A 23,325-nucleotide genomic window follows, 5' to 3' on the forward strand; every position below is an offset into this window, starting at 1 on the left:
GTCCAAGAAGAGAAAATACCTGGAAAGACTGTGTGAGAGAAAAGGTTCCAGCTAGTGGAGTAAAAGACAAATTCTATATTGTTTACTTAATTGAGTAATTAGAAATGAGAGAACCTTTGACTAAACTAAGATGTCTGAGATGAGTTAACTTTGGTGTCCTCACGTTAACTCAAGAAAAACGATGTAGCTGGTTACCTAATAATTTTAAGTTGAGCTGACTGTTTTATAGTTTTTTATAATGCAGAAATACAAATAATTCCAAAGGGGTCACACATTTTTATCATACTTTTACAGGACAAGTGAAGGCCGGGGTGTCTTGAACACCAGACCACCTCTAATCCTCCCCTTCAAACCTTCCACAGAAACATTTCTTTTAACTTTGAGAAATCGCAGTTATTGCTGGTGATAGAAAGCATGGTTACTGGGGATGGAAATGATTAACCAATGAACTGTGAACTGACAAATAATTGTTTTGCCAATGTTATCAGTTAAAAACAAATAAAAATATTTCAGTTGTGCACCTGAAGGCACAACTGGCAATTGGTTGTGTTGGATAAGCCTATCAAAAAAAACTAATGTAAAATTAGTGGTGTTCAGTTTCACTTTTACAAGAGGACAGCAGCACAACTACATCGATGTAAGATAGCAAAAGCAAACACCCGATAACAGAGAAAACTAGTTTGTCTGTGTTCTTTGAGTGAAAGCATGATGCCTGGCAGTGTGAGGAAATCACATATGGGTGTGAAAAATAGAGAACAACATGGTGGATGGCACTGAGCGAAAGCTAGCCCTGCTCATGGTATTTATATTTGTTTTAACTTAGGCTAGTAATGAGTGGTAAATATTTCAGTAGCCCATAATTATATGTTCCAGCCTTTTTGTCAGTGTTTTTACTTTTTAGTCATGTAATCATGAATATTAGCCTCTCAGTTTAAACAAAATCGGGTTCTTACAAAGGGTATGTTTAATACAGTTTCAGACGGTTCTTACAAAGGGTATGTTTAATACGGTTTACTTCCAGACTTACACCTGGCCCCATCTATACATACTATGTTCCACAGTCAATGCAAGGAATACTTTTTAATGTCTTGGTTCGTTACCACAGAATTCAGTTGATGAATTAGCCAAATGTTGCATCCCCACATTGTACAATTCAGGCTTAATTATTTCTTATTTTACACACACACACACATATATTTACTTCTGATGTGCAGAAAAGGATATGCAGACTTGAAAATATTGATACAGAATGTAAATCAGGTGTAAATGCAATTTATAGTGCAACTCTCTATGTAATTAAAGATGTAATTGCATAATTCTATTCTATTTGCATAGTACAGCAAAATGACTAATGAGTAATAACTCTTGACTTCTAAGGCTGGCCTTACATGGTGAAACTTTCATACAACATGTTTTCAAGCAACAGGATCTCTGTGCAACTTGATAGTTATACAAAGCAATTAAAAATAATCAAAATTGCTCACAATACATTTGATTACTGCACTAATCAGGAAAATTGGCTTTTTTTTATACTGTGTATTGTATTGCTATATAAAATCATATGCATGCTGTTATTTGCATATTTGTAACATTTTTATAGTGTTGGTATAATTTTTCCAGCCATTTCTATATCTACATATCAGTCCTTTATATATTTATCTATGTTTATTTACCATGTATTTTATTTTTAAGTCTATCTTGAAAATGAATGTTTAAGTGGCCATTACAGTTCTTGCATCGCTCATCTTGTCCTAGACGCTCAGTGAGTACCGCATCTCTGTCTCCTCTTCTGTAATAATTTTTATTAAGGTAGGCGAATTACAGACAGACTGTTTGACTTGGTTTGAGTGTACTGTAGGAGGCAGCTCTGTGTGTGTATGTTTCAATGTGTGAGATAAGAAGCTGTGCATATATCTGACTTGTTTATCTACAGTGCCACCCTGCCAATCAGGACGCATGGCAAGGTGACCTTTTGGCCTCTGAAGAAGATCCAGGGACACACACTGACACACTGATCCTAGATTCCTCTCGTCTCTCGGTGTCTCTCCCTCTTTCACTTTCCTTTTTCCATTCTCTCTCTATCTCTCCCGCTCTCTCTCTCTTTAATCGCCCCTCATTCACTCTCTCTCTCTCTCTGCACCCGTAGGGATGGTTCTGAATGGCCAATGAGGCTGTGTTATTGTGTAATGCATCAGGCAGGGTGGCAGACGGCTGGCCCAGGCGAGGTGGCGTATGAAGCTATCAGCCTGACAGTCCAATTACTATCATTCTGCCTCAGGAAAGGAGATATTTACCGTCTGCAATTTTTCCCCCCAAAGCAGCTTCCCAAGATCTACACCATTCATTCCAGCCTTTTACCATCTATTCCCAGTGCTAATGCAGAGTGGGCCAATAAACGGCAGGGAGGAGCTGGAGCTGGAGGTGCTTTAATGGGCTTTCTGAGACGCCTCATCCGAAGTAGGTGGAGGCTAAAAACAAGATGGTCCTGGAGAATCTGTCAGAGCCACAGAGGAAAGCATATGAACAGAAGCCCTCGTGGTGAGTGCCAGATCGCCAATTAAATGTGATGTGAAATTAATTACATTTGGAAGTCATTATTCACCAGCTCCACAACATTTAAGTGAATGAAGGAAAAAAAAAATGTCATTCCCTGGTGGAATTAATTATGGTGTGATGTCTACAAAGCAGATCCATCAGACCTTGATTAAAAAACCCCAAATCAGAGAACACAAGACAGGGAACAAGAGCATGCATATTAAGTGTATTTTTTCCCTGGCAGTAGTGGTCATACACCACATGAGAGCAGAGTTGAAGCCTGAGAGAAATGTCACTAACTGAGGGACACCTCCCTCTGCTAGGCCTTTACAGGTGACATTACAACAAGTAATGAATTACCTGAATAGCCTGTCTGCCTGGATTAGGAGCAGCAGCAGAAAAGGGTCACACAGCTGCTGTGTATTTATGGGCTGGGAATCAGTGGCGTGCTGTCGGTGTGTATTAACTCTATAATTCCAAGATACAAAAGTGACTATTTCTGCCTTTTAATCGACTCCTCTCCTGTAATGACACTGTAATGCCAATGCTGTTCTCATATTTACTTTGATATGCAAAAAGAAAAAAATTCACAGGTTTTTTCAGTCAATAATAAGCATATCCATAGAGATGTGAATTGTGTTCTGAAAGTGCACAAACTTGCTCAGAAACACTGCAGTTCATCCAAGAATAAAGGCAGCATGGTTCTTTTTTGTAGTGATAGAAAACACAATGGCACACAGAAAGCTCCAATTCCACAACTACTCAACTACTCTGGGGGCAGATTTTAATATCTTAAAAGGCACAAAGACCGTGAATGGATCACCGATACATTAGGTATGACAGAGTTAAAGAGCGTGTCTGTGAGAGAAGCTGTAACTGTAATGAAAAATGCATCACCTCACAGCCTACAGTGTATCTCATAAATCAGTAAGCATCTGCTTATGGTCTCTTTCTCTCTCTCTCACACACTCAAAATCGCTGACACAAAACCGTACTTGGTTGTCTTATATCGGCAGGACTGACAAGTGTGCTGTTCAGGTGTGTCACTGAATGGACGTAGCATTGGGAAAAAACACATATATCATATTTACCGTGTAAATGAGAATCAGGGAGTTAAAGCTTACAATAATAACAGGAATGAAAGTACTGTACCTAGAGACTGAGGCTAAGTTGTGTGGAAATTTGTTTGATAAACAATGTGACTTAAAATTTGCATTTGCTTTAAAAAATTTATGTTGGTCCAGTTGTCATGAAATGTTTACACACTGTAAACAGCAGGTGACATTTTCAAATGATGCTAAATAAATAACTAACTAAATAAATACTCCTGAGATTTTCTGGGCTGCAATATGTACAATGCATATGTGGCTGTGTGGGTGTGTGTATGTCTGTGTGTGTGTGTGTTAGGGCTAACCCACCTCTCCCCATGCAGCAGGCAGGGGCTCCACAGGAGGGTAGTACTTGGGCAGGTCCCAGGCCACCGTGTTCATGTACCATTTGAAGTCTTTACACTTGAGGTGCTTGCGCAGCTCTTTCTGAGCAGTCAGGTCTCCTGTGGAGAGGTGGCGGTACTCGGGCCGGCGCTGGTAGATATATTCAGCATACTCATCCATCCATGTCTCTGCCACTCGCTTCAGATTCTGAGTGAGAGAGAGAGAGCAAGAGAGAGAGAGGAGTGATGGAGAGAGAGAGAGAGAAACAAGGAGAGAGATAAAAGATAAAGAAAAGATTGAAATAAGGGAGAGAGAGAAAGACCAAAATAAGAGAGAGAGAGAGAGAGAGAGAGAGAGAGAGAGAGGGGGGGGGCAGAGAAAAACATACAGAGAAAGAAAGATTGAAAGAGGGAGTGAGAGGGAGAGAGAGAGAGAGAATTTAATAACTTTGCCTGACTATTCTCACATGTATGTTTATGTTTGCTATGTCAGCAGTAATATAACTTGGGGCAATCATGCTTATAAAGCATTGAGGAAGACAGAGATAAGAGAAAAACAAAGAGAGATTGAAAGAAAGAAAGAAAGAAAGAAAGAAAGAAAGAAAGAAAGAAAGAAAGAAAGAAAGAAAGTATAAAGAATGAAAAGAGTAAGAAAAAAGAAAGAGAGAATGAGAGATGAAAAAAGAGTGAGGAGAGAAAAAAAGCAAGACAGAGATAAGAGAAAAGGAAAAAAGAAAAGAGAGAGATAAAAAAGAAAGAAAGACATGACAGAGGGAGAGAAAAAGATATGAGCAAGGAGAGAGAAAAAAGAAAGACTTAAGAAAGAAAAATATAGAGAAATAAAAGAAAAAGGAGAAAAACAAGGAAATAAGAGAATAAGAAGAGAAAAAGAGCAAGATATGAAAAAGAAGGGGGGAGAGAGAGAGAGAGAGAGAGAGAGGGAGATGGGGAGAGAGAGGGAGAGAGAAAGAAAGAGAGATAGGAAACAGATTCTATCAAGCTAAATGAAACTGACATGATTCCGTGCAAGTGTCCAGTACAACCCACCAGGTCGGCACATGTATGCACAGTGACACTTAAAGAACACACAGAACTCTCTCCCCACTCTCATGAATATTTCCTGGGTGGCTGGATACCCAAGGTAAAGTCAGATGTTCATTTGAGCAAAACATGGCTGAGAGGTTCAATACAGTGCTCCAGAGCCACAGAATGGTTAAACAGGCGTGAAAGATTACTGGTTGTGAATTGCCACAGATTGAGCATTTGTGTGGGAATTAATGCTGCAGCTGATTCTATTCTATCATAAACAATGCTACACAACCTGTCACAAACTGTTTACCCATCTGCAACTGGGTAGGAGATACAAAAGCACCCATACACACACACCCCCAGATTCCATAACTTTTTTTATTCACAAGCAGTAGGCATTATTAACAAGATGAAGCCATGAGCTGTCTTAACAATGATAGATCTAGCTGTCACACTTGATGCTTTCAAAACAATCTCTCACAAACAACCTGCTGCTACACCAGTGTATGCTGTTGTTTACCCCATTATAACAATTCTACCATAATATATGCAGTCATATGGCTCTGTATATATTCTATAGCTGTTTTTCATACTGCTGATGTATATTGTCTGTATGCATGGTTTAACAGAATGCACAATGTCTCCATACTGTTATGCACATTTGTAGAATACATGTATGTCTGTATTTGGATGTGTTTTAGTGTGAATTCCAGGATTCATCTACTGGGTACAGGTTACATATGAAGAATGAAGCCAGAGTCATGTGGCAGTGGTGAATCACTGGGACGAGTCTAAAGCTGGGGCTGATGACTCATACAAACAGATTCGAGGGTAACAGCACTCTGGGAAAGTCTTCCAACAAGGCACTTTTTCTTAGATCTCAGAGAAAGTTTGAAAATGTATAGGGTTAGAATGTACTGGAAGACAGCAAGAACCACACAAACAAGTAAACTAGGGAGTAAGAAGTAAGTAAGAAACTAGTACAAATGTCTGTACAATGACAATAACACTGAATTTAATTAAGCTTGTTAGTAAGTGAATAAGAGAGTAATTAAGTGCATTTAAGTAAACAAGTTTGCATTCAAGTGACTATATAGGCAAGTAAACACAGTAATGTACAGCTAAGCAAACTGTTTAAAGACACTATCTGGAGCATTCTACTGAGAATGAGAATGAGCATTCAAACTGCGTTCTCAAACAAAAAAAAAAAAAAGATCAAACCTTAGTTTTACAAGGATTTTATAATCTATATGTTATATGTTATAATCGAATAAAACCTAATACATTAATTGAGGTAGGAATAAGCTAAATATATACAAAATCATCATTTATAGGGTACTTTCTATTGGCAGGTTGCTATTTTTTTTAAATACATATATACACTCACCAAGCACTTTATTGGGAACACTACCCTAATACTGGGTCAGGCCTCGTGGCATGGATTCTACAAGATGTTGGAAACATTCTTTAGAGATTCTCGACCATGTTGACGTGATTACATTCCTGCAGATTACTGAGCTGCACTTTCATGCTGCGAATCTCCCGTTCTAAGGTGTTCTATTGGATTCAAATCTGGTGACTGGGAAGGCCACTAAAGAACATTAAACACATTGTTATGTGCATGATACCCATTTGAGACAACTTTTGCTTTGTGACATGAAGGGATGCACATGGTCAGCAACAATACTCTGATAGACTGGCATTCAAGCGATGATTGATTGATATTAACAGGCCCAAAGTGTGCCAAGAAAACATTCCATACATCATTACACCACCTCCACCAGCCTGGACTGTTGACCCAAGGCAGGTTGGGCCCATGGATTCATGCTGTTGGTACCATATTCTACCCTACCATCTGTGTGCCTCAGCAGGAATCCAGATTCATCCGACCAGGCCATGTTTTCCCATTCTTCAATTGCCCAGTTTTGGTGCGCCTGTGCCTGCTACAGCCTCAGCTTTCTGGTCTTGGCAGACAGAAGCGGAACCCGACATGGTCTTCTGTTGTGGTAGCCTATCCACCTCAAGGTTTGACCTGTGGTGCATTCTGATGCTATTCTGCTCACCACAATTGTACAGAGTGGTTATCTGGGTTACCGTAGCCTTTCTGTCAGCCATTCTCCATTGACCTCTCTCATTAACAAGGTGTTCCATCTGCAGAACTGTCACTCACTGGATGTTATTTCTTTATTGCACCATTCTGAGTAAACTCTAGTAACAGCTGTGCATGAAAATCTCAGGAGATGGGCAGTAGAAATACTCAAACCAGCCCGTGTGGCACCAACAAAAGTCATGGCACGTCAAAATCATTGAATCACATTTCTTCCCCATTCTGATGGTTGATGTGAACATTGCCTGAAGCTGCTGGCCTATACACACACACACATACACACACACACACACATATATCTTTATTTATTTAAATACGTAATACTTTGAGACTTTACTTTAAAAAAAAAAAAATGCTGACGCACATTTTCATGTCACAATCAAAATGCAAAGAGATAAAAAGATAAAAGAGATAAAAGAAAAAGCTTTATTTTAGCACACCTCTGTGTTTTAGAGTATGAAGTGAGACTGTATCCTTGTCCCTCATGGCCACATGCTGAGCAGTTCATTCCCACTGTTTAGAACAACCATTGTGTAACCTTAAGAACTGTCACTACTGAAACACATATTTCCTGTAGTTTTTTTATGTTTTTAATTAAATATATTATAATTTTATGTGTGTATATCTATTTATCTAGTCATGTACCGGGTAGCATTTTTGAGTTATACTCAAAATTAGCTAAAATTGTCACAACAAAAACAGTCATTACTAAAACATTTGGTAAAGTCAATAGTTTTACCAGCGCAATACATTTAACAAGCCACCACCATGTCAGTGTCACTGCAGTGCTGAGAATGGTCCACCACCTAAATAATACCTGTTCTGTGGTGGTCCTGAGCATTAAAGAACAGGATAAAAGGGGGCTAACAAATTATGCAGAGAAATGGACTACAGTCTGTAATTGCAGAACTACAAAGTGCACCTCTATGGTAAGCGTACCTGATAAAACGTACAGTGGAGTGGCCGGCATATATGAGAGATAATGCAGCAAAGAGTCATAGTAACTAAGACTATATATGTTTAAATGGAACATGGAAATAGAGTTTTGTGCGGGTTTTATTTTCCTCACACAGGTTCATAAAAGATTTGTCTGTGTGGTATGTGTAATTTCTAACTGTATTATTGTTAGGCTTAACGGAGAAAGAATCAGGGTCCATATTGGAAAATAAATTAATGTATCAGGCTGAAGAGACAAATGGTCGAGTGTATGTGAAGCTGTCGCATGGTCATACAAAGAAAAAGAACCAGAAAAGGCTGTAGAAATAAAAGAGTGAAATATTAAGTCAGTCTAGGAAAAATGGACAAGGGTGAACCTTAATCAGACTAGGATTGATCATTTTGATTCACAGGAGGCTTAGGTAGGCAAATACCAAGTTAGTCATATCTGAGATATGCAGTATTTCCCCAAGGCCATGTTTCGTGCAGCTGGGGAAACAGTTCCTTTCTTTTCAAATGCACAGCTTCAGAATCTTTGTTCACATAGATGTTTGTGCCCTTCAGTGTTTCACGCTGTTTTAGTATTTTCTCTTCACCGTAATGCAAGAGCTTTACATTTGTTCTTGGGGACTGGCATCAAACTTACCAATGCATGAGCCCTTGGAAATTCCATAGGGAGGCTTAAAGGAAGCCACTCTCTTTACTAAAAGTGATTTTTGATATGAATTTGCCTTCTTTTGACTAGACTCATGGAAAATGTTATGCACTCTTTAGATGACTCCTTAATGACTAAATCATTTCTGAAACATTCTATTGAGTGAAATTTAACAGTAGATGTTTTAAAATATATTTGATTGTAGTTTTTGAAGAGAGAAAATGTAGGTTTGATCATTTTTAGAAATTTATTAATGAGAAAATAAGGAGAGGAAGGCAAATATCCAGTGAACGTCCAATATGTACTCAACTTTACCTGGCTGTCCAAAATGCCAAAGGATGCTACTTTTTTGGTGGAAGGAACTGCAGATATTAAAGCAGATCTGATACAATATTCAGGGCTTTTTGCTTTATTTTATTTTATTTTTTACAAAACTGTTGCATAAAAGCAATAGAAGCAACAGATAACATCACGGTTGTGATGATCTACAGCACTCCTCGCCTTCAGCTTGTCCTGTGACCAAATCACAGCCATGATGTTATTCATGATAACCCACGTCCTCTTATTTTCTACTGCTTTACTTTACTAAACTTTACTGCAGTAAAAGTAACTTCTTGTTTTCAAAGGTTGTTAAGAACAGAAGTTTGTGGAAGGTAATGAAGGATTGATTAGCCAAATCAGGTATTGGATGGTAACTTCAAATAACCTTGAAATGAAATTAGAAGAGAGCTGAAATGATTAACCTAACACATTAACATTCATAACATCACTGCTTATTGTACTAATACTATAAGGTTGATCCAAAAATATGGCATTTCTTGCCATTTAATGTGCTCTTTTCTATTAATCATGTGATTTCTCAGTACAGTTGTGAAGAATGTGATCTAAAAAAGTCTTTGTGTTACAAGGTATATTTTTGAACAAGATAACACATGAACAGAAATATAAGTCACACATCAGACGCATTTCATTGTTACTCTGATTAACTTAGTCATTAATAAACTATCTGAACTGTGCTCTGAATGCATCTTTTATACAGTGATAGAAACACAGAAGCACATAAGAGGATTATATTGTAAATATGGATACATTTCACTGTGGTCAATGCAAACTTGCACACACTATAGCTCCTCTGGTGGCATATTAAAATGAGATTAAGGGGCCAAATTCACAGAATGCATCACCGGCAAGATGCTCGGTTTGACAAAGTTAATGTTATTTTTATTTATTCCAATTGTAGTGTTTTTCTAAGCAAATAAGCATTTACTACCCATATACATAGCTGTTTAACTATCATTTTCTCAGCTTACTTCAATAAGCTGAATATAACAGATATTTAGTTTAATGCAGTTAAAGACAGCTTGTGCTTAGCTACAATGGACCATCAAAATAAAATGTTACCTGTAGTTTCTATTTAAGCAGATGCGTTAATCCGAGCCTACTCTCATATTCTGGTATTTGGTCAGTGTATTGCACACTACTGCAGATCTCTGTGATCTTCAGTCAGTGTGTTGCAGGCTACCAGTGGTGCTTGAAGTGAGTCTACTGTAATGCTGCTGTCGTACCATGAGATTGGATCTCAGTAAACTGCAGGCTCCTATTATACTCTTAATGGCTAACAGCAGAGGAGAGGAAAAAGCACTTTCCTCCAGCCTAAATTTCGACCTTGCAGTGAGTGTACTGCAATGCCATTACACTCTTATGTGGTTAGAGATGTCAGAGGGTTTGTCTACTGTAATAGTCTTGTGAGGTTTGACGTGTAGTTGAGGTACTGTTCTGATTTGCTGTTATTCTGAACAGAGGTTACTGTACTCTAATAGCATTATTCTATATTATTATTCTACATTATGTGATTGCATTGTAATATTGTTACTGTCACATGTTGATTGAGGTTTTTGGACTGTAATATCATTACTCAACCACAGCATTACTCATTATGCAACTAAGCTGCAGCTGGCAGTTCCTGTGACAGTTAACAACTACTATATAACTAGACAGCCTGGACCATGCACTAGCAGCCAGGCTAGCATACATACAAAATGTTTATATATGTTTAATGCCTTATCACTTTGTTTGAGGCTAACTTTGGACTGCCTACTGCGCAATGTGTACTGACAATCAATACTGTTACTGTCACACGATGACAGAGGTGACTGACTGTAATACAGTAAATTTTGTCTGACCTGTAATAAATTGAAAACGATACAAAAACTTATTCCAAATTTGATTCCTGCCACACATTCCAAAAAAGTGATGACACGAGCATGTTTACCACTGTGTTACACCACTACATTTAACTGCATTTAATAATCACTTGGGGACTGAAAACACGTACTGATCCAGTTTTGAAAGTAAATTTTGTTGCTGTTCTTCTGTTATACCAGTCTTCAGCTGTGCAACCGTACTGGTCCCCATACAGGTCTGGACTGCAGGAAAGCCAGGTGATCACCTACACTCTCTGATTACCAGCCATGCTGTTTTAACACATGCACAATGCAGCTTTGCACTGTCATGTTGAAATAAGCATGGACTTTCCTGAAAAAGACGTCATCTAGATGGCAGAATATGTTGCTCAAAATGTGTTCAGCTTTAATGGTGCCTTCACAGATGTGCAAGTTGCCCAGTAATACCTCCCATACCATGACACAATCTGTTTTTTAAACTTTACGCTGGTAACAATTTTGACGGTCCTTTTCTTCTTTGGCCCAGACTTCCATTATTTCCAAAAATAATCTGAAAGGTGGACTTGTCAGACCACAATACGTTTAAACTCTGCATCAGTCCATTTCAAATGAACTCGGCAGCACATTCTGAGCTCAATTTCTGGATGCAGTGATGGTCGATGTTTATTAACAATGGTTTGTAAAAGTATTCCCAAGTCATCAAAGAAACATGCCAGTTTTTAATGCACTACCACTTGAGGGGTCAAGGATCAGATATTTATCTGGATTCCCTGAATTTGTCGATGATGTTATGCACTGTAGAGGATGAAATACCTAAAATCATTGCCATTGCTCACTGAGGAATGTATTTTTTAAACTGATTTTTTCGCTGATGCATTTTTAGTGGTGAGCTTCGACCCATCCTTGCTCATAAAGGACTAGGCATTTACTTTATTTACCAAAGCATAATTGCATCACCGCTTTAAAATGTTTTTGATCATGTCACACTGTTAATAGTTTCAAATTCTAAATTATAACTGCATTTCGCATACTGTCCAAACATTTTTGCAACTGGGATTGTATAATTATTGTTACTGGCCCATGTGAACAGAGGCAGTCCTACTGCAACATTGTTACTGGTCCAAGTGGACAGAGGGGACGATTCTGTAATCTGGCTCCAGGCTCAAGTAGACAGAGGGGACAATTGTGTAATATTGCTGCTGACACAAGTGGACGGAGGTGACTATACTGTATATTGTTATTGGCCCAAGTGAATAAAGCTGACTGTACTATATATTTCCACTGTCCCATGTAGATGCAAGTTATCATACAGTAATGCTGTTACTGTCCCATGTGGACAGAGGTGACTGTACTGCAATGTTGTTACTGGCCCACGCAGACTGAGGTAACTGCTATAGTATTGTTACTGGCTCATGTGGATGGAGGTGTATATACTTAATATTGTTATTGGCCCATGAAGACATGGATGACTACACTGTAATATTGTTAATGGCTCATATGGATGGAAGTATGCATACTGTAATATTGTTATTAGCTCAAGTGGACAGATGTGACTGTTAATGTAATATTGCAACTGGCCCACTTAGACGGAGGTGACTATATTGTAATATTGTTATTGTCTCATTTGGATGAAGGTGATTATACTGTAATATTGTTACAGCCCCATGGGGACGGAGGTGACTTTACTGCAATATTATTAGTATCTCATCTAGACACAAGTGACTATACTGTAATATTGTTGGTTACTGGCCCATATGGATGGATATGACTATCCCATACTCATGTGGACAGACGTGACTGTATTCTAATGGTTCTATACTCGCTCTAGCCATGCTTGTTCCAAGAGGGCATTTTGTATAGCATGTATATCTGGTGGATTGGGCACACTCCTAAAGACAGCATTCTATCATGTGGGTGGAAGTGATTCTACTGTAATAGTGATACTTTTTCATGTGGATGGAGATAACAACTGTAATACTGTTACTAGCCCAAGTGGACGGAGGTGACTATGAAATAAAAAGTGTCTGTAAAGTTGTTACTGGCCCATGTGCTGTAATGGTTTTGCACTCACTCTAGCTAGGCTGGTCCCTGAGGGCACTTTGTATGGCACATACTTCCTGTAGATGTGGCCCACTCTGGAGCATGGCACATCGTACATACTGCCCCCACACATCCACACCTGTGGAAAACACACAAAAACATGTAAGCATGCTAGTTATTTTCCATTTTAATCAATCAACCTTTATTCAAGCTTGGGGTAAATTAAGGGTGGCCCTCATTTACTGTGTAGCTTAGCATTATACAAAAATAGGGATTAAAAGAGTTAATATACATTTGTAACAGTAAAAATATAGTTAGAACAATGACCAATAAAATATTATTAAAACTGTACAAAAGATTTTTGGAATTTGGAAACTTTAAGACAAATAAGATTAACAAATCAAAACTTATCAATTAAAACAAGCAGAATAGTAATACAAAATAAAATTATAACTGATTAGGATTAGAAAAAGATAAAATAGAAAACAATACAAAAACAATAATAATAATAATAAAATGATAAAATATAAAAAATAAGTACAATAAATTACAATAAAAAATAAATAAACCCACAAAACCAAGAAAACTATTTCTTTTCTTTCAGGCACTGAGAGAAACATGGCACTACTACTTAGTATCTCACAGCCACTACTCAATATCTCTGTGAGTCCAGTATAAGGACTCAGCGGGACTGACTCAAAAGGCTGGTGAGTAGGCTTGTACCGTAAGGATCCATAGAAATGTTTCACAGTGTGCATGTACCAAAAACAAGCTGCATCCTTTCCGCAGGCTCCAATTATACTCCTACTAGCTGACAGCAGAGGAGGAGAAAAAGCCTTTTCTTCCAGCTTAAATCTCTACCTTCGCAGCTCCGAGCAGCACACAGAGATGGAGTCACAGAAATTTGGCCTGCATTTCCTCCATTTGAACCTATAGCTGTGCTCCCAAACTTCTAGACTGAATATTTAGGGCACGATATGACTTTACATAGTACATTACACTCACTAATGTCTTCTGTAATATGTATAGTACGTATTATGTTGCCACTGTGGCATGTGTAATATGTTGGCATTGTGAAATTTCGTACATTCAACACATGGTAATTTCATAGCAAAGAAATTAAAGAAATAAATAATTCGCTTGTATGGTTTACAACTTGCTAGGGATATTGATCTCAGATGTCCCACCACATGTACACAATTATTTTTAGATTAACAGTGTTCTACTAAATGATATGGCTGTCAACTGTGAGCAGTGGACCACTGGCCAATTTTATGGGTCAACCAGTATATCAATCAGATCCAACTTGATGGCACATGATAGCACTATTTTTGGTAGTCAGCTAGTAAAAATGCGCTTTTCACGAAGTTACACTTAAATAAGTAGCTAGCTAGCATAACTAAATGCTAACTCTGACTGCTAGAGGGTGCAAACCTGAACCCACAGCATGCCCTGAATCCGCAGGTCTAGACTGCTGGCTCTCTATGTCTGCAGATGGATGATGGTGAGACACGTCTTGTTGCCTGAGTCTGTGCTTTTGATGTTTAGGCTTCTATAGACTGCTGGCTCAAGGCTGAAGGAGGAATTCTGCTTGGCCAGTGACACACAGGGGGTGGTGAGTGGGCTTGGGGTGTTTTGAGGATGGGGGGTGGGAGTGTTGGTGGAGGGTGCTCTTCTCTGTCTCTAACAGACAAGTCTGAAAGCTCTTCTCTTTGTCCCCTCTTACCCTCCTCCTTTCCCTCACCATCCCGCTGTGTATGAGAGAGCTGTGTGTGCAGATATCAAACGGCACAGGGCTCTCTCTCCCCCGCTGGGGCAGCTGCTTTAGCGCTCAGACTGACTTCACATACTCTGTCCATATGGAGATGGAGCTCTCCTCTGAGCATAAACGAAAGAGAGATATAACAAATGAGGTTTTATGAATAATTTTCACACTTTATTCATATTTTCCATGGCACGTGGAGAGATGAAGTTATGGTTTAGAGAGAGATATTACTGGGAGGACTCGTGCTGCATTTTTTATAAAGCCACCCACGTCCAACAGATGGACACCGCTCAGATAAAGACCAGCTGACCAATAGATAGAGCCAAAGCACTCCTAGTTTCACTCCAAACAGCAATAAAACTGTGGAGGCTGAGTGCTGGTGCTGTATCAGAGCGATAAGCGACGTGTTTCTTGCTATTCAGAGGATTAACTTCTAAATCACGAATGTTAAATGTCACAGGCAGTTGTAAATTTTAAGACTTAAGATAGGTAACAGAATTTGACTGGCAAAGCAGCAACTGAGAAAAAAAAAATCAAATAAAATCTGCCAAAGGTAATCTTAAAAAAAAACAAAAAAAGACTAAGGCAATTTAGCTCCAGTACTATTTTTGCCGTTGCCATGGTTACCAGAGGAAGAAAGGGTTGCGTTCCAATAACAAAGTTCACTGACGGCGCGCGAGAGGAGAGAGCCTAATGAAAAAGGAAGGATGGCAGGTATGTCATCTCCGATAAAGAGAACACGCTCCCTCCCTCGTTTGCTCGCATGCGACGCCTCCGGTTCTGGCCCAACTAATCAAAACCGAATCACCCCACAGCCGCGTGCAATCACAGGATCACACACACTAATTAGTTTCAGCAGAGGGGCCAGCCTAAAAACACACTGCTGCCTTCGCCTGTCTTTTTATTTCAGGCCATTTCTGTCCTTTCAGCTCTGAAGCTCCAGGCCATTATGTGTAGGAGAGGAAAAAAACCCGACAAACTCCAGTCTGCAAATTCACCACGACTTCATAGAGCTGTCAGAAACGAGAAAAGCTCGTGTGAAAGAACGGAAGCAGACTGGACATGTCATGCAGAGAAGCACACAGGAGTAGTGGATACAGTACTGTCTGTCTGGTACACAGAGGAGCTGAATTAAAAGAAACAGTGCATACTCAAAAAGAGAGAATAATAAACTGGACCTTCATGGAGGGCTATGGATGGTCCATTTTTAGTCTGTGTGGATTTGATGGAGCACTGCTCCATATTTTCTCATCAGTCCTACATTACCAGGGATACACTATTCTCTCAGACTGACCCACATGAGGTAGCCTTGGTCAAGAGCTTCGGGCGCAGCATCTCAGGACCAGCAAAGATGCAAGCACTCACTCACTGCAGCCCAGTTTTGCACAGCGTGATTTAGTTCACTTGTGTCAGCATCACTCATCAAAACATGTGTGCTATGAATACTACCATTTGCAGTAACCTATACAATGTACATGTAAATATCACTGACAATAAAATGTATTGTTATTTTGTTTCCATAGTTGATTTCCTTACGTCAGTGTTTTCAAAACTATGCATGAATACATCATAAAACTTTCAAAACCTCCAGCCTCCAGGAGAATATCTTTCACAAAATAAGTATTTGATGACTTAAAAGGACATTTTTGCAAGGATGGGTCACCTAAACATAAAAAAAGGTACGTTTTCAAAAAATTTCTATGTATATGTGGACAAGCAAGTATGTGTGCATTATCCCTGATAATGGGAAAGTGTTGTTTAGCCATGCATTTTTGATCAAAAATCAGCTCATCCCTTCAGCCAATGGTGTCTATTTTGCTAAACTAAAACAGATTTAGCTGTAAAGAAGACAACGACACATTATTTTTTGCTACAGTTTCACTACCAACAATAGGTGAGCTCGTTTTTACACATCTTACTGGAAATCGAATTTTTAGATGACGTTAAAATGAAGTATTCACAGTCATGCACAACCCTGAATAGTAGTCTCTGCCACCTGTATTTTCCCTATTTTAGTTAAATTGATAACAAGATTGGTCGCCAATTATTTTTTTACTGTCAACATTATTTATAATGTCAATTAGCTGTTGTTGCCTTTTAACAAATGAAAAATATCTCTATCTATTAGTTATCTGCCTCTGTAAAAACACAGGGCATCCTGGATATTAATTGTATTATAACTTTTATATCACCATAACTATAATAACTTGATGCTGCACAGCTTTCTCAGTGAATTTAGAGTCCGTTCCAACTCTGTTCATCATTCTGGACACCACAAACATTCCTTCACTTTTTATAACTTTCTACAAATGTTTTGAAATTTGAACAACACATTAGAATGATTTTTCCCATGTATGTGCAACCAAATTAGTTTGATAATATTGAAAATAGTTGTTCCAAACTTTTTTAACAGTAGTGTTCATTCATTAATCTTGCTGTGAGTGAATTTGGAACTGAGGCTTTGTACACTGTAAATATTGGTTATAGTCTAACGTACTGTACTTACTAGGGATGCAAGATTGGAACGGGCCAAGATTGGAATCGCCAGATTTTTTGCTCCATACAAGTAAAGAGCGATCAGCCAATCTACTATATTTGCTTTGGCCAGCCTGTGTTGCAATTTTATGATGTACATAACATGAAGCAGATGAGTGCAATTATGGTGTATTTGAATACTGAGGTGTCACCTGTACAAAACATTGTAGCATAATTATGCATGATTTGTGCTAAACAGCCTCTCTACTTTCAATGAAGCATTTTATTTGATTTATGTTATTTAAATAGGCCACTGAGTTTAAAATGCTGCTTTGGCCCATTAAAGAGGAAAAAAAGCGATATTTATATCGTACTTATACATAGTGTGTGTGTGTGGGGTGTAGTTACAGTGCACAGTATACAGTGTCTTGCCGAAGTATTCAACCCCTTTGACAATTAACAGCATTACAAATGATAATTGCGCATGCCAGTACTTTTAATGTGAACTTATATGCCATACATTCAATTTAAGCTACATTAAAATACATTATTTGTCTGCAGATATGTTAAAGAATAAAATGAAAAACTTAACTATGCTGTTTGCATAGTTAAATTCCTGTGCTCTGGAAGCTTCATGCTCACACAGACGAGTCCCTCGCAAGGACAGAATTGCCTTTTAATTGGATAAAACTGGTTTCTACCTGTGAACCATTAAAGTAACTGCCACATTTTCTAGATAAAACTTTGAAAGGGGGTTGAATAGTTGCGCAAGACACTGCACAGGACTTGCTGTATGTTGCACCGGGCTGAAGGATATTGTTTATGTTGCATAGGGCTCTCACCTTGAAAGATATTTCATACTGCTCTCCTCCCCAGATCTCCAGGCCTGTGTCATAGCCTCCTAGCTCCCAGAACCACTGCCGCTTCACAGCAAACAAACCTCCAGCCATCACTGGAGACCTGCAGAGAGTCAGAGAGGACCAACACGTTCAATACTCCCTCACACACATCTCATAATACATTTAATTCTCCAGGCTCTGTTGAAGCTCAAGGAAAGGCCAGATGAATTCTACTGAAGGTCATACAGAAAGTACACTCACTTTATGGGTATGTGAGTTTAACACAATGTGTGAAGCAAAGGTTCTGGGACCAAGACCTAGAGTGGACAGTCTCTGGGGCAGAGAACTGCTTCAGCAGCCGCAGGCTGCAAAGGTACAAGGCTTTCGCTCAAAGATTTTGCTTTCTGTCCAGGGGAATAGATTTCAACTGAAATGTATTAATACGGACTAAACACTGAATACTGAACAGTACAGTATGGAAACAGTGTTACTGTGAAGTTCAGATCATGTAGGCCCTACAGTGCTATGTCACAGAGTTCTACAGTATTCAACAGTTCTTGTTCTAGCTCTTTCATGTCTCAAGGCTAAGGCCAAGCCTTCTTGATATAGACTCATCTACCATATCACTCCAGCTGGTGAAACAAGGCTCTGGTGACCTGATAATTCTTGAGCGATCAATGAAGTGCATGTAGATGCTGGATGCAAACCTGTGCTCACTGCAGTCAACATGGCAGATATCAGACTCCTACGCACTGTTCAGCAGCAGACTGCACTCAGATCAAAGAGAGACGAGACTGATGCCCTGTGGGCAGTGGCTACTAATGCAACAGTAATCCTGTGGCCCTGCCCAGACCTGCTACATGTTTAAGCTGCTTGTGTATCATGGTGGAACTGTAAACATACCAAGTTGTGTTTTTCCGCAAGACAGTTAATGAGGAGGCAGTTGAATAATATAATGTAATGTTATAAGGGATGGAATTATACTCTCCCTCTCTTGCTTTCCCTCGCTCTCTTCTGTAAGTCTTCTGTGCCAAGTTTCAGGCGCACATAAGACGCATTCTGCCTGAAACACATGCATGTTATGCACAAAACTGGCACACAAACCTAAACGCAAGGTCTGTGTGGGATGTACATGGAAAAAGTGCATAATGAGTTTCTCCCCCTCATACATACGCATTGGAGGCAGCATCCTCAAAACATGAGACAAGTGTGCAAAAGGGGATAGAGATGCAGTGATTGTGTATTCCGTTCAATTTATTGACATTTCACCAAGCAGTTTTGCATGAATCTCCACCTCAAAACCAAGCCTGCATTAGCTGTACTGTCCCAAAAGTGAGGTGTTTAAGGTTTAATTTAAAAGCCTGGCACAGAATTTTTCCTACTTACTCAAAAGTTTGTATTATCAGGAAGTTTGAGATAATCTTCAAACTTATGGTACAGCACAACATTTACTGGGCATCAAGGAGTGCCTAAAATGACCTCTTTAGTTTTAAAATATTGTAACACTGCCCCTACACTGTTAAAAAAAACAATAGTCCTGGGTAGTAGGTATGGTAGCAGTTAGATGGACATACAGCTTCAAAGATGTGCTTAAAGGATATTTCCCTACTTCAAGAAAATTGTCAGAAATTCTTTGTAAATTGCTTAATGACCCTTATGGCACTGACCTACCCTGTTATTGTTTTCCAAATTCACTTTTTTGAGCCAGCAGAACACCCCTGTATAAAGTGTTGGTGGGAAATTTTAACACTAACTTTAACGTATTGTTTTCTTATTTGTCCCCAGCTTGTTGGATGCTCCACTATTTCACTGTGCCTTATAAACTCTGTTTAAAATACTCAGTAAAGATTCATCTGTGTGAGCTGGCGTTTTTTGAAGAACTTTCAGCAATTAAGAAGCAATTGTTCCACAGAGGTGTTAAAGCTAAAAAAAATTGGCCAAAAAATGAGGAGGTGAGAGAGGGAGAGGAATAAACAATAATCGTGGGAATGGGGTTTGTGTAAAGACAGCCAAGCAGGACGAGCAGGAAGACGCCAAAATCAATTTGCTCTCGTGTAATACCCTCCGGCCCACTTCCCTCCAATTTAATAAGACGCTGAAATATAGCAGTCGACTCAATTAAGCCTGCTAATGAAGGAGCGAGCACTTCACTGGCAAAATTATCCAAGTCTTTTTTTCCCCTTCCAATGCTTGTGCCAATAGAGGCGAAGGATAAGCGAGCAGATTCTGAGGCTTTGTTAAGTGAATTTTGGCAGATTGAAGCTGGTCTAGCCTGCTGCTGCTGCTACTGGGTGGGGTAGATGGTGGCTGTGGAGCTGGTTATGGCTGTGTTTGACCAGGTCGGTTTGTGGACAAAACAAGGAAACAGGTTGACTACAGAACAGATTTTGCCTAACAAGTAGGCAGGTAGGTAATTGAGAAAGTTCTGAGAAGCCAAAAGAAAATAGTTTTGTGCTTTCAAAAGAAATCTACTGGAGTTTAAATACAAGGGCACTTCTACATGCCTTCTTTAACACAAATGTAGAGACAAATTAGCCTGAAGTAAAAGTTAGTTTGCTAGTCTGAGGTAAAAGTACTCTAGTATTGCACTGCCGGCCAGCGATGCGGTGGCGTTACTTACTGCCCTCACAAAATTGGCCTATGCTAAGTTTTGACCCTTAGTAATTACTGCCATCTTGCTATGCATTCAATTTGTACCACATACTTATTTTAAATGTAATTTCTTAAGTACATAATTAATTACATTTACACTTTGTGTGCATTCTGTATAGACGGGTTTAAGGCTGCACTACATTTCTAGTTGATATTGTCAAAAAAGAGAAAAAAAGGACAAAAAGGACAAAAATATAAACAATTTTTTTTTCTTATCAAATTCAAATCATAATAAAATATATCCTCTTGTACTTACAAACACAAATGTGGTATTTTTTGACAATTTAGAAACAAAGAATTTCTCCACTTGTTTTAATGAGCTACAAGTTTGAAATAAAACTTAAATGTAAGACGACGTATTTCAAGGTGTATAGGCAACCGGGGACCTAGGATGGTTAATTACTGGAAGATTGAACAAAATGGAGGCAAATTGAGGGCCTGAGGTTTGGGACAGTATAGTGAGATGAGCCAGAAGTGCATAACAGTGGGTTGACAAAAAGTAGTGCTGTTAGAAGTTCCACTCAAACAAAACTAAATATACCACCACTCCCGACTACTGCAAAAGTCTGATTCTTAGAGAAGAAGCTTAAGTACAGCAACTGAAGTAGACGTAATGATGTAATCAGCCCTAAGGGCAGAGCTGGAGGGATTGTAGTGGCTGATGGCCATGCACTTTGTTTCCAGGGAGATTTCATTTGCCTTGGACCTTGTTTAAGGCTTTAGGAAGTCTGAGAGCTTTTTGCTGTATTCTTGTTCATATAAGCACAATGATAAAGTGTAATGAAGATTGTGTATGTGTGATTTGGTCACAGGCACAAGCCAAAAACGCCTGCTTGCTTAGCAAAGAGGCCTTTTTTGTTGTTCCCAAACAAGCTATGGCATTTTTCTCACCTAAAAAAGTAGCTTCACCACAAACTTAAAGTAAAATCACTACTGTTGTTACCTGCTAGTCAGCGGACTGTAACAGATATGGTTAAAAAATGTCATCACAGGTGGAATGCTTTTTCAAACTAGACTATATGGTGGGAAGTAACTATTGTATAGATGCCTGTCCATCTCTTCTACAGAGGGCAGGTGGTAGAGCTGCTTACCTCAGCACCAGAGGATGTGAGCAAACAGTGTCCAAAAAGAGAAGTGTAGGCTAAATAAGAGGAAGGAACGAAGAACCACCACTTTCATTGACTGTTTAATTAGGCAGAAATCTGGGGGGAACGTGTGGGTTGATGCGGATGTATATGTGTGTGTGTGTGTGTGTGTGTGTGTGTGTGTGTGTATCTGTGTGAGAGCAGGGAAGACAGGTGAATGAACCACTGCAGCCTCTGATCATGGGTGTTCTGCACCAGTGGAGCATAAAGTCAGGTCAAAAAGCCTTACTAGAGAGAGAGAGAGAGAGAGAGAAGGAGAGAGGCCTGGTGCTCAGATGTATGTGACAAGGTGAACCTTTTGTGTTAGAAGCCCACTCCAGACAGCACGCACTAAATCAGTGTGACCATACACATGCATACACATACACACACAAGTACACACACGCACGCATGCTCCTCTGTCTGCTCTGTAAGTCGGGTGTTGTCAGGTGTCAGGTGTGGCTCTCTACAGATAAGCTTGGTGGTATCTCTCCTCTTCAGCTTCAGTTCCTCTCATCACGCACACACACTCAGACACATACGCACACACACACACACACACACACACACACACACACACACACACACACAAAACAGTGTTTTCCTGTTATGAGTTGTTTCCATTGCACTACACATCATGGTCACAAAGTTATTATTGTATACTTAAATTCAAAAAAAGTTGGTACAGTATGTGAAATGCTATTAAAAACAAAAAGTAGCGATTAAGAAATTCTATTTGACCTGTATAAAAAAACAGTACAAAAACTCTCTTTTGAACTTCTATTTTTTTGTTTGTTTTTTTTTTTTGGTAAATTGCTGCCTGCAGCACATTGTAAATACACTGGGACAGGAGCTTGTTTATCACTGTGTTGCATCATCAGCCTTGTAAGAACATGTAATAATCATTTGTAGACTGCAAACACTAACTGATCCAGTTTTGAAAGCAAATTCCTTTTTTTTGCCATTCATCCATTATACAAGTCTTAATCTGTGGCTTTCATTGTCATATATTGTGCTTCATAATGTGCTACACATTTTCGATGCAACTCAGGTCTGGACAGCAGGCAGACCAGTCTAGCATCCACACTCTCTGATTCTGCAGCCATGCTGTTGCAATACACAGAATGTAGCTTAGCTGTTGTTATACTTAAATAAGAATGGACATTCCTCAAAAAGACATTATCTAGAAAGCAGCATATCTCCATTTTTGTTACTGTTGTTTTTTAATACACCAGATACACCAGCTTCCCTATACAATTTTTAAAATTTCAAGAGGAGTGGGGCTATAACAGTGCTTCTAAAAAAAATCTTCCTTCTCTTAAAAAGTTACCATTTCGGGGATACAAGGTATCTTTCAGCATCAATGGTGCCTTCACAGATGTGCAAGTTACTTATTTCTTTGGAATTGAAGTTTGCTCATGTGAAAATGATTTGAATAATTGTAGTCAAGTAAATTCGATACATCACTTTTTCAGTGGGAACAAGAGGACCTCAGCAAGAACTAAAAACATGCACACAGAGGTATGGGAGGCACATTCATCATCATGTGTGTG

General features: G+C 39.0%; 1 protein-coding gene across 1 annotated transcript in view; it reads right to left on the reverse strand.

Annotated features, from left to right (window-relative positions):
- galntl6 (polypeptide N-acetylgalactosaminyltransferase like 6) overlaps window positions 1–23,325 on the reverse strand; it is a 246,903-nt gene that overhangs the window by 16,704 nt on the left and 206,874 nt on the right. Inside the window, exons 8-10 of the mRNA XM_036574903.1 lie at window positions 18,000–18,117; window positions 12,949–13,056; window positions 3,954–4,175 (exon numbers count right to left, since the gene is read on the reverse strand). Of these exons, the coding sequence (XP_036430796.1) occupies window positions 3,954–4,175; window positions 12,949–13,056; window positions 18,000–18,117 (448 nt within the window). The remainder of the gene's footprint in view (window positions 1–3,953; window positions 4,176–12,948; window positions 13,057–17,999; window positions 18,118–23,325) is intronic.

The sequence above is a fragment of the Colossoma macropomum genome, unplaced genomic scaffold (genome assembly GCF_904425465.1).
Source record: "Colossoma macropomum unplaced genomic scaffold, Colossoma_macropomum, whole genome shotgun sequence".
Classification (NCBI taxonomy): Eukaryota; Metazoa; Chordata; class Actinopteri; order Characiformes; family Serrasalmidae; genus Colossoma; species Colossoma macropomum.